We start from the raw sequence: 13272 nt of genomic DNA, 5'->3' as shown, positions 1-13272 counted from the left end.
CATACAGGTGGCAAATCACCACATGAGATGATGCTCCATATCACATCATCAGAGAAATTTAAATTAAAACATTAATGAGATACAGCACTACACCAAAACACCAAATGCTTGTGAAGAGGTGCAGCAGTAGGAACTCTCATTTATTGCTTGTGGGAATGCAAAATGGTACAGCCACTTTGAAAGACAGTTTGGTGGTTTGTTACAAAACTAAACATATTCTTACCATATGATCCAGCAATCATCTTCCTTGGTATTTACCTAAAGGAGCTGGAAAGTTATATCAACACAAAAACGTGCACACGGTTGTTTACAAGTTTAATAATTGCAAAACTTGGAAGAAAACAAGAGATCCTTCAGTAGGTGAATGGATAAAAAGACTATGGTACATTCAAACAATGGAATATTATTTAGTGCTAAAAAGAAATTAGCTATCAAGCCTTCAAAACACATGGAGGAAACTGAAATGTGTTTTCCTAAGTGAAAGAAGCCAATCTGAAAAAGCTGCATACTGTATGATGCCAACATATGACCTTCTGGAAAAGTAAAACTGTAAGACAGTAAAAAGATCAATGGTTTTCAGGGGTTGTGGGGAGAAGGAGAGATGAACAGGCAGAGCAAAGAGAGGATGTTAGGGCAGTTATAATACTCTGTAAAATATAACAATGGTAGAAAACTTCCTTGGTTTGTTCAAACCCAAGGAATGAACAGTTGGAGTGAACCCTAATGCAAACTATGGGCTTTAGATGATTGTGATGTGTCAATGTAGGTTCATCAGTTGTAACAAATTTACCATTCAATCCAGGACGCTGATAAATGGGGATGCTGTGCCTGTCTGTTAGATAGATGGGAAATCTCTGTACGTCCCCTTGAATTCTGTGGTGAACCTTAAGCTGCATGAGAGAAACAGAGAAAACGTGAGTGGGGAAGGGGCAGATAGAGAGGGAGACAATTCTAAACAGGCTCCACACTGTCAGCGAGGAGCCTGATGCGGGACTCAAACCCACAAAACTGTGAGATCATGACGTGAGCCGAGATCAAGAGTTAGACGGTTAACCAACTCCAGGCACCACCCCCCCAAAAAATAAAGTCTTAATTTAATAATATGTTGATCTAGAATATAACATTATATGTCAAAAAGGTAAAAAAAAAAAAAAAAGAGAGATTTAGAAAACATAACAAAGGACATTCATTTGAATGAAAATGAAAATAAAGCACATTTTATGAAAAAAAAAGTTTTAATGATAAAATTGTATGGTTTTGTTTCACACAGCTTTATATTCTACAGAAAATTGATTTAGAATGCCCCCCCCCCGCAAGAAATATGGGCACCTAGAATAAGTTATTCTTCCTGGTGTCTTACTTTTACAAGCCCTCCAAATCTGGCTTCCTAGCTCTGCATTTACCGGCATATTTGGGGTCACATTGCAATATCATGTATAAATCAGAACCAGTGCCATGCCCTCACCACTTTCTTGTTGCATATCCTGAATACTGTTATAATGTTATGTATTTATCTCAGTTCTAAAACTTGAGGGGTGTGTGTGTGTGTGTGTGTGTTTGTGTGTATAGATGGTAACGCAAAACCGGCTTTTCTACTCACTTTTTAATGAATCCAGTCTATCATAGTAGCAAAATATGCCTTTCTACCCTCAAGGTTACTTTATAATTTAATATAACAAAAACGGTAATTTGGAAATTGGATTCTGTTTGCTGTTGCTCCCTACTTGGCCTAAAACTGTACCAACCATGATTTGAAAATACATAACTAAAGATAAAAATACAAGAGTACCTCAAGTAGATACATGCTTTATCAGCAGCTTCTTCAAAACAAACTGTTTGCTCTGTGACACTTTATTTCACTTTTCTTTTTCATAGAGGAAACTTTTCCCAAAAGGGATGAATATTTGGAAAAATATGAATACCATGGTATAAGAGTTGATAATAATAGCTAATTTTTATCTCTTATTAACTATACTGTCTTCTTGGTGCTAAGCAGTGTGTATACATTGTCTGATTTAAGTCTTTGTCAATCAATTAGAGAGGTTCCCATATATTTCCACTACAGAGATGAGCAAATGAGCATGTTATTTAATAATTTAAGAGAAACAAGAATTGTGTTGCTGACAAAATGTGTAAATCTAAGGAAATAAATAAATTGGAAATTATATATAGAATAGGAAAATATATATGATATATATAACATGTGTAATATATATAGCATGCAGGCATATATATGACGTGAAAGAGAGATGAACAAAGGTGAAATTTTTAATTTTAAAAATTTAAATTATTCTCTTTGTTACAAAAGATAAATAATACAATGAAAAGTCTTAAAATTAGAAGATATGTTAAAAGCAAAGTTTGTGTTAAACTATTTGGGGCATAGATGTGCACCTAAGAGTCATAGGTCAACATCTGGAAATGAAGCTCTAAAGTTGGTGGACTTTTAATTTGTTCCATGTACCAGGCAACATTCATGAGAAAGTAGAATAGTCCATTTTCCAAAGTTTTTCAGTCTTTTGGTTAATTTCTGAGACTAAGAAAGATGGTATGTTTTGAGGGTTAGAATTTCCATTCCAAAGCGCTAAGATTTGTTTTAGTGATTAAGTACTTCTATAAAAACCAAAATGATCTCCAGGATTAACAAAGGGCAAGAAGCCTCAGGGACACAAAATAAATTCAGAAGGATTCTACAGTGAAGATTCTTCCTACCCAGTAATCTGCAAAACACTGAGCTTTTAAAGACAATGGGGCAAACTTTTATAGCTCAGCCTCTGTCCCATCTGTATCACAATTACCTTGGATACTCCTTCAACACATATATAGAGCACCTTAGCTGGGTCTCAGCCATACCAAACCACAGTCTTGGGACGGTGAAATAAAATTTGTGGACAGACATTTTTTAACAACTTTATTGAGGCATGTTTGACATACCAAAAACTGTACATACTTAATATATACAACTTGATGAGTTTGGGGATAAATGTGTACCCATGAATCCATCACCACAATCAATGCCATCAGCATACCCATCACCTTCCCTCTTTGTGAAGTGTGTGTGTGTGTGTATGTGTGTGTGTGTCTGTGTGTGTGTGTTTATGTGTGTGTGTGTGTGTCAGAGACAGAGAGAGAGAGAGAGAGAGAGAGAGAAGGACACTTACAAGATCTATCCTCTCTTCTAAAGCTTTCTAGGTGATTTTTTTTTTTTTTTTTTTGCTAATGAAATTCTAAAAGCAGTAAGAAAGGAGACTATAAAAGTGTGGACCTCAACAAATGTCACTAAAAACAAAAGTTGGACTCGTTAAATCCAAAACATAAACAACTTCTTATTCCACAAGAGAGTAAGAAATGTGGTAGGGGTGGGGCATAGTGTTATTTTATTAAGATAAAACATCATAATTTTTCTTAGGAGAATGAAGAAGAAATGAGACAAGTAAAAACAGAGTGAATGACCAAGAGATGAATGAATATTCTCTTCTGTTTAGCAGAAGTTATTTTTAATGAGATAACTTCTGGTAAGAATTCTAATATCCCAGCAATAATTTTTAGCCTTCGCAGTATCTATTAAAAAAGAAAAATATGTAAAACGCAACTGATTTTCTGCTGATACTTATGGCTAATGCTGGATATCTTGAGCCAGTGATATTATCATCAACATGTTTAGCAACTGTGTGTGTGCATGCGTGGTACAGGCCTCAAAGTTTCCTGTTTTCGGGTTTGCCTCCATCTTTCTCTCGCTTGCCTACCAGCTCCCATTCTTCTCTGAAAGTCGTCTTGCGATTATCCACAATGAAGACTTCTATCACTACCACTGGACTGCCAGCTAATACTAAAATCACTTAAAAGGCATGCCCTGGGCCCCTATACCACACTGTCTTTTGTAGATAGAAGTCATAAAATGCATTTCAAAAAACAATGAGCTTACCCACGGGAAAGTATAGAGTACCCCAGCCTTCAAACATCAGGAGAGATGCTGTTAGGCCATTTATGTGTACAGGAGTGTTTTATTTTTTTAATTTTTTTTAAATTTTATTTTAAAAAAATTTTAGTGTTTTTTTTATGTCTGAGAGACACAGAGAGACATGGCACGAGAGGGAGAGGGAGACACAGAATCCAAAGCAGACTCCATGAGACTCGAACTCACGAACCGTGAGATCATGACCTGAGCCAAAGTTGGATGCTGAACCATTTGAGCCACCCAGGCACCCCTGTACTGGTGTGTTTTAATTAGTGGATTTGCTGTTGTTCTCTGCAAATACATACATAGTTGGGTGTTACGAATCCATATGAATTTGAAGAAACTCTTCTAAAAGTACACATAAGCTATTTTACTCCAGGCTACTTTATATAATGAACAAAGCAATGTCTGTATGCTTGATTAAATCAAATTATGGATAATTTTTATTTGACCTGGGCAAAGAATTAGACTCCAATGGAAAAATATTTACAGGGTATCATTAATTATATCTCATCAAATCTATCCACACTTACAAATCTCCTAAGTTCCTCACATTCTGAATTTTCCTATCAAATGACATGTTAACTGAATCTCAAACAATACATTTATTTATAAAAGTTTGTCTTTAACATCTCTGCATAATTTGGTGCAAGGTATGTTTGTTTGTAAGCAAGGATTAAACTACACTGGCAGAAAAAAATTAAACCATCTTCATTTCTTCTAGGTAAATTTGTGTCTGGATAAGATCTTCCAAATTAAAACTGAAAAGAATGGACAGTGGCCTCATAGCATCACAGTCTGCAAATAGCTCCCATAGTACTATATGTTAACGACCTTTTTTCTACATAATAAAAATATTCAGGATTTATTGACTAACTGAGGCTGTTAGCTTTTAAGCTTTTATATTCTTTCCTCTGTAGCTACCTTTTTAAGAATCATAAATCTTCAAAGCGGATGAAAATATTATGTGACACAGTATTATAACTTGTTTATATTTCATAGCCTTCACGTCAGCTTTTATTTCCATGCACTCAATTGGTGTGCTACAATTCCTGGTCTCCATCTGAACTAGCCCCGAAATTTTCCAGACTAATGAACAAAATGTTAAAGCAAACAGAGGAAGGTAACCTGGGGTCAAGAACTAGTGGAAACAAATCATTAATAAATAGCAATTTATGTAAGTACGTTGTCCTGCTCTCATCGAAAACTCAGTGTTCTTCATTAGTCCTTCTATGGGACTCCTTGAGGATTTTTTTTTTTTTTTTCATTTTTCCGAAAGCTGCTTGCTCTGTTTCCTTGAAACTACACGTGACGAGACTTGGAAAAGTGAAAACATGAATAATAGTATACACTGGTATTTTTCAATTGTCACATGTAACTCCCCTAGTTCAATTAAAACGAAAAAGCCTGTTTGCAACCGCTCTCCTTTTCTGCAGATGAACAAAGGAATACTCCTTCACTAATTCTGAAAGTAACTTGTCACAGTGGGGTTCTAAGGCCTAGTCAAATAATTGTCTTAGTGTACTACCTGCTGTGTTCAATATTGAGTGAAAATGGAAGCCAGGCCCTAACTCTAGCTTATTTCACAATTCTTCTGTTATTTAAATGATTTTAGTCAGTTTGGGGAAAGCCAGACCTTTATAAATTAACAGCAGGGAAATACCAAAGGTGTCAGATTGCATATTTATCATCTTTTTCGTGTAATACTTAAATATGTATTAAGAAGTGACTGACATAAATTAGGCAGATTTCAGAAGCCACAGGCCGTGGCTTGTAGAGGACCCCCTTCTGCTTGACATTTCATCCTTGTCAAAGATCAAATTATTTTAATTTAGGCTGCAAATTATAAGGAATGAAGACTTCTTTGTGGGAATTCCCTGTGGTAATCTGACTTTTGTTGTTACTGCTGCTTGTCAGTGTGCAAAAGATATAATATGCATGCAAATAAGGTTAAAAAATATGTACTATCTAATTATCCAGCCAGTACATTCCACTTGAAGACAGTGGGAGGGCTGACACACAGTATGTGTTTGATTCATTGAGGCCTGCAGGGTATTTACACAAGATTACTTTTAATTATGAAATTAATATCTGTTTATCTAGAATATATAGCAGTAAGTGAGTATACACATGAGCAGAATTCTTTAGTAAAAAGAAATCATCTTAATTTAATACATGAAAAGGAGGAAAAAAAAATCGCTTGTTTCTAGGGGGGAAAAAAGGCATCATCCAGACCTTGGTTTCACCCCCTTTGAAACAAATTGAATGAAAACTTGGCACCTTCGCTAGAATTTGTTTCTAGCCCTGCCAAGTAGACTCAAGATGTGTTGCTTTATTTCACAGTTTTTATATTTTAGCGAACAAGATGCAGGATTAGATTCGGCACGAAGACACAAATGTGGAAAAAAGAGAGATTTCTTGTTTGTTTTTTGTCTTTTCATTTAGGTGGAGCATTATCTCTTCTAGGTTCAAAAATTCATCCTTTCCATGAGAGACAGATGAAGTCAGTATCAGTGTTGTTTGTTTCTGAAATAACGCGTGGCAAATAAAACAGCCCCACTGCAGATAGACTTCAGTTTAGGAAATGCATATCCCTAACAAAGTTCCTTGTAAAACAAAGTGTTACATATTTGCATCTCTTCTCATATCAGCTCATATCAGCTGACGAAGGGAAAACAGTATCTGGGATAAATTCACAGTAAGTGCCATTTTAGAAACCTCAAAGTGAACGAACAAATAAATAATAATTCCAAAAATACAGCATGGCCTTGCCACTCTCCACACGTGTCCCTCAGTAAAAATGAACAGAAAAATCAAAGAATTAAAAAGTGACCACTCTGAATATCACAGAGCCTGGTCTGTTAGCAAGTTTCATATTTTTCATAATCAAAAGGGTTGTTTTGTCACCAGGTGAACAAAAAACTGTGGCTGATTAATTATTTTTATTCTTCCATTTGTTGTTAAAGCAGCTATAAAGTAATGGTGGGTTGGAGATTGCTTTTACTGCTGTTCTTGGCATTGCTCTCACTCAGCCTGCCTGGTCCTGCTCCTCCATATTCCTTCGGACAACAGTGCCTCTCACTGCCTTTTGACACTGTGCTTGGAACTTAACCTAGTGCCAGAAACCATCCTTGGCCCCTGTGACGTAATTCAGGTCTCTGAACTGCTGTTTTTTTTTTTACTTTTTTTCCCCCCAAAGTCTATTAAGCTGCTTCTTTCTCTGATCAACCAAGTGAGATCACAAATATGAATTGCTTCCTTATTTTCCTTCAATAGTGGCTTGCAGCGTGTTCTAAGTAGGAGGCGGTCACAAAAAGTTCTGCCTGACTCGTGAGTTCAAGTCCCACATGGGGCTCTGTGCTGGCAGCTCAGAGCCTGGAGCCTGCTTCGGATTCTGTGTCTCCCTCTCTCTCTGCCCTTACCCCATTTATGTTCTGTCTCTCTCTCTCTTTCTCTCAAAAATAAATAAACATTTAAAAAAATTTCTGCCTGAGTGTTGACCAGGTTTCCTAGACTCAACTTCTTTGCAGCACGTCGGAAATTGCTAGCTGGACACACAGACACTAATGTGTGTCCTTCCCAATGGGTTTCTCTAAATAAAGATAGACTGATGATTTAATTTGATCATGTTTAAAGATATGTTTAATTGATAGCTGGTTAATGTTAATGTCTCCTTTACCTTTCATATTGACATTTAGTGTAGTCATTTAAGTGTTCTTGAATGGTTTATTTAAATAGGACAAGATTGTGGACTTAAAAGCTGCTATTGAAAGATAAGGAATTGCAAAAGAAGAAATCAAGGAAAGGATGATCAAATATCTTACTGTTTTTTTTTTCTTTGTTCTTTTTACTGATCAGTGTGATGGAGTACAAATAGATTTAATAAACATCTCTCTGGAAGGAATTGCTATTTTGAATATACCGAGCATGCATGGTGGATCCAATCTTTGGGGAGAGTCTAAGAAAAGACGAAGCCACCGCCGAATAGAGAAAAAAGGGTCTGACAAAAGGACTACACTCACAGATGCTAAGGAGTTGAAGTTTGCAAGTCAAGGTTAGTTTTCTCTCATTTAATTGTGTTAACTTGCTTCTTAACCTGCTTTTGAGGCTACGTTAAAATTAAGGACTTTTCCATTGCACTATAGTCTACGTATATATGCAGTTATATTTTTCATACTATCAGATATGTATGTGTAATTTAATTATATCATAATATATTCTAAAATCACATATACACTGGTTGTATTTTTCATTGATTTTTTTCCTTCTTTGGATCTCATTTTTTTTATTCTCCTTCCCCACAGAAAATTGAATACATGTGGGTATTAAGTGGATAAGATTATAGGATATATTGCACATTAAGTTCTGAAATGTGATCATCTTAGTCAAGATGTTTGAGTTGTTATAACAAGAGCCTTGTTAAGACTTTTCTAACGTTGTGTTACAAGATTTTTTATTTTTGGCTTTGTTCAGTCAGGCTATTACATCCAAGCTATCTTACATTTAGGTGTTGCTCTATAATGACATGTTTAAATATCCCACAAAAAATTTTGGTTAGCTGCTGTTATTTTTCCAGAAATTTTATAACAACAATTGGGAGACCTGGGAAACAGATCGTAAAAGACTTAAAAAAATGGGGTAGAATAGCTGTGGATCAGAATTTTCAATTTCGTGGTAATGTCTTGTGGGACAAGACAACTAATTCTTGTTGATAGATTTTATAGACAAAGATACTAAATTGGTAGTATTCTCATAATCGTGCTTCAGTAATTTTGTTCATTTCTTTGACTTTCCAGAATCTAATTAATACCATTGATGGCATTCAGATGGCCATCAGAAAGCATATTGGCTTGCTCAGTGTAGCAAAGACAGAATATGGAGAGGTTACAGGCTTATAGACCCAAGAAAAATAAATAAATATATTTAAAAAATAAGTAACACAGTAACATGTGAAGATGGTTGGTAGGCTTTATGGTGGTAGGAAATAGCTTTATCATTCCTTGTCTTCAGGTATCTGATTCAAGTTTCGGTACCTGGCAGTTACTTATGTTATATGGAATATGGTGACCATGAGGGTGACAAAGATTAACAGAGAAAATATTAGGTACTATTCTCTTGAAAGGAGTGCTTATTACAACCTGTCAATGACAAAAGCTTTTGAAGCCCCTTAAACATGTAGGTAATCCTAAAGAGGTAAATCCTGAAGAGTCATGTAATTTAGTACAAGCAAATATACGCCAAGTTAATATAAATGCTTCATACTCGGAGTTAATATTACTATATGAAAACATCGAGAAAAGTGTTTTTTTGGAGGAGACACATATAGAAGAAGTGACTAGGTTTGTACCATATGAATCATAAAATGAAGGGAATTAGATATAATTATTTCTGTAGGGGTTGTTGACATTAATATTGTATCTATATTTAAATATAAGGTTAATATTCTAAGAAAATTAGTAAAAAATCTCCTACGTATTAAAATTAGTTCAAGGACCGTACTAAGATCCGACTTAAAAATCTCTGCTTCTCTTTCTAGGGAAGCACTGAGTACATATATATTAGTAATATAATCCATATAATTTAAAAAAGTTATATATATATAATATTTATAATAATTTCCAATATTTATGTGGTTACTACATACCAATACTTGACATGTCCTTTGCATGTTGATATTCCTGATAGAAATCTGAATTATTCTCAGTGTTTGGCTGCCAGCTACATTCACCTCTCAAGCTGTTAAAGTTTGTCAAACTCGTGACTGTGCTCGACCGGGACGAGTGTCTATACAACCCCTATTGCGCTGGTCTCCCTGGCCAGCCTCTGCTGGCCTCACTCTCGCCCCTCTGTATGCTTTTTATCAGGATACACACCTGAAATAAAGCACAGAAAAATCAGCCAGAAATACTGCCAGAGACTGTCATTGCCCATTAACTGTACAAGAACTTCTTTCTTCCCACTGTCTTCTTACTTACTGTTGTGGAACTATTAGGGCCAAGTTTTCGTAAGTTCGGGAAAGAAGAAACTACAAACCTGTAGGGTTTGTGACTTCAAATACATTTTTTTCTCACCACAAAGGGAAAAACAGTAGAAATCAGTGTTTCCGAAGGTCACTGTATGAGCAGTAACCAAAGTATGTTCATAACCGATTTGGCTCAACTTTTTTGTTCCCTCTCTTGAAACCCATGATGCTAAGTTGTTTGAGTTTAATCTTCAGACAAGAACAATTCCCTTATTAAAAATGACCTTATCAGCTGAATATTAAATAATATACTAACCTGTATTTCCTTTTTATTAACTTTATCTAGATTTTTTTCCATTTTGATATATTTGACAACAAAATAGCTAGAAGTATTTCAAAATGCCTCTAAGATTTGATTGCAGATTTATTCTGCAATTTACAGTACAACAGTAAATGTACTCAGTACTCAAGAAGCGAAAGTTATTACTTAGTAGACCCTTTTTCTAAGTGGTACATATTTCTATCATTTGATTTTGTTTTTAGTATCTTGACACAAAAACAATAGTATTAAATGTTAGATCAATCGGTATTTTAAGTCTAAATATATTTTCAATTTCACATAAAATGATTATAAGTCTTGACTTTAGCTTGAAATATGAAAAATGTAATTCTAGTTGAAAACATTTCTTTAGCTCAGATCCAAGTTAATATTTTTTACTCTTAGAAAATATGTAAGTAAAGAACTAAAAAAAAAATTTAGTACTATAACTTCCTTTTTAGGAAATACCTTCTTGAAATATTAACAAACAACTTTTCTGATATGCCTCTGCAAAAAGTTTATAATTTAAACTAACTTTTAGTATATTGGAAGGATGTTTGTTTTCATAAAGTGTAAGAATGCTTTTGATGGGGACGGAGAGTAGAGGCAGCATACGTATCTAGATTCTTATAATAAAGAAAGATTATTTTATCTGATAGGAGGGTTTAAATTAAGAAAGAGTTTACTTATTTTTTCTTCACTTTGAAACTGTCATAAACCAAAGGTATGGGACCAGGTTTTAGAGCATTAAATCCTCATCTGTGTTATGCTGTCTCTGATCTGGGACTCCTGCACAATTAATTTGCTTGCAATCTTTGAGGACACTCACAGCATAGGATCAGAGTATCTTCAGTTAATAATTTCACTGGTTGGAAATTTTATGCTTGGTTTAATTCAAGTTGATCAAAATTATAAGTAATTCATTTAATTACATTATTGTTCCAGCAGAACATTTTAGAACAGTTGGATGCAATTCTGAAACATATTCACACTCATCCAACTCAGTAGATATTTTCTTTGTGGGTTTGTCTTTTGTGTTTTGTTTTTGGAAATATAAGTAAGCGTGTTAAGTATAGACACCATGGTCTTTAAGCAAAATTGTAAAGTAGGCCAAGTAGTTCTTCAGTACTCCTACCCCTAATATTAACTCAGTCTTTCCCACTACTTTCAGTTACTGAGTTTATCTTTGCTTCCTTCTCTTCTGAAGTAAATCCAAGCCTCAGAAGGATGTCTAATAAATTCACTCACATTAATGTAGAAATGACTGATTGCAGATGAAAGTAGAGGTATTTGCATTTTAAAAGAAATAAAGGCCTTCAGCTAAACCATTATTTTTCAAACTTTGTTCCATTGAGTTATAACTGTAATTTTTCAGAGGTTCTGTGAAACCTTGGTTCAAACCAATTATTGCCATATTTTGGAAATATAAGAAAAAAAAACTATAATGAAAACACGGTAAGGTGTGTTCTATAAAACATTTTATCATATTAATGACTCTAAAATCATTAAATTCTGCTACCACAAAATAACTTCCTCTCCTCCTCCTGTTTCTTATCCTCTTCTTCTTTCTCAGTAGATAGATAAAAAGACAGATATGCATATCTATACACACACACACACACACACACACACGTACACACACACACACACACACGTGTGTACGTGTGTGTGTGTGTATGCACAGATAAAAAGAGTAAAAACTGTGCCATTAATTGGAAAATCTGTAGTTTTGTAACGGACTTAAAAAAATTTATGTAATGGGCCATGTGGGTGGCTTGGTCAGCCGAGCGTCTGATTCTTGGTTTCAGCTAGGTCATGATCCCAGGGCCATGGGATGAGGTCCTATGTCAGGCTCTGTGCTGAGCTTGGATACTGCTCGAGGTTCTTTCCCTCCCTTTGCCCCTCTCCCCGGCTCATGTGCTATCTCTCTCTTAATGTCTTTGTATATTTAATAGGATAATTGCACATAAGGGTACATTACCACCACAGTGTATATGATCACATTCAATTAAAAGGCCCACAAACTTCAGTACTTTTACTTGGCATAAGCAATAAACAGTACATAACAATCAATGGAAGTGAAAACAAAGTGATAATAATACTATTTTAAATGAAAATGGAAATAAATTTTTAGGAAGCATTTTTGTCATAAAGAAATTGCATTAAGTACATCACAAAAATACTAGGCTTGTAGTAGCTTAAACATCAAGTGCGCTTTTATGAGAGATTTGTGGTATAAACATGCTCACAACTGCAACCAAAGAGCCTGCAATGAAATTGAAACAAAATTTCAGCTAAGTATGTGGAGTAAGATGAATTTGACTAACTGAAACTTCCAGTGAACATCTAAACCAAATAACAAGTAGCATCTTACAGTAATTTGTATTGACAAAGTTGAAAAACTGTGTTTTTTTGGATTGGGCACTGTTTGTTAATATTTTTTAAATATGTATGATACACTAGTATGTTTTTTTGTAAATGATTTTAGCAATAATTCACTTCTTACTCTGCAAACAGAGTAAAAAACGACTAGGGTTGTTGGCAAACTCTGGCCTAGGGGCCAAATCAATCATACAGAATTTTTGCAAACGAAGTTTTACAGGAACACAGCCATGCCCTTTCAGTTGTATTCCTGCTATAATTGTTTATAATAGCTTTCGTGTTACAGCAGTATAGTTAAATAGTTGTTTCTTAAAGACTGGATGGCCACAAAGTTGAAAATATTTGTCTGGCCCTTACAGAAGTAAGGTTTAGAATATGGACTCCAGGTTTAGAATATGGACTCTCTGCCTTTTTCTACCAGCCATGTTCTTATATACCAGGCATGTTCACAGACTCTATTTTTTGTGCACATAAGTGAGATTGTACCATATACATTGTTCTGATACTTGCCTTTTTTTTTTTTTATTATATATCTTAGGAATCATTCCATGGCAGAATATCATTTTAGTCATTTATTTAAAAAAATTTTAATGTGTTTACTTATTTTTGAGACAGAGACAGAGACAGAGCATGAGCAGGGGAGGGGCAGAG

At 34.9% G+C, this 13272-nt stretch overlaps 1 protein-coding gene across 13 annotated transcripts in view; it reads left to right on the top strand.

Annotated features, from left to right (window-relative positions):
* DGKB (diacylglycerol kinase beta) overlaps positions 1-13272 on the top strand; it is a 715307-nt gene that overhangs the window by 528887 nt on the left and 173148 nt on the right. For 12 of the 13 annotated variants that reach the window (XM_042919264.1, XM_042919230.1, XM_042919249.1 and 9 more), the window contains one exon: positions 7817-8012. In XM_042919264.1, coding sequence (XP_042775198.1) covers positions 7817-8012 — 196 coding nt within the window. Of the gene's footprint in view, positions 1-7816; positions 8013-9639; positions 9795-13272 lie in introns of those variants that run through there. The other variant, XM_042919278.1, reaches the window with a different exon arrangement.

Source organism: Panthera leo, chromosome A2, assembly GCF_018350215.1.
Source record: "Panthera leo isolate Ple1 chromosome A2, P.leo_Ple1_pat1.1, whole genome shotgun sequence".
Classification (NCBI taxonomy): domain Eukaryota; kingdom Metazoa; phylum Chordata; class Mammalia; order Carnivora; family Felidae; genus Panthera; species Panthera leo.
Note: the sequence above shows the minus strand (reverse complement) of the source record. Positions and strands in the feature narration are given on the sequence as shown.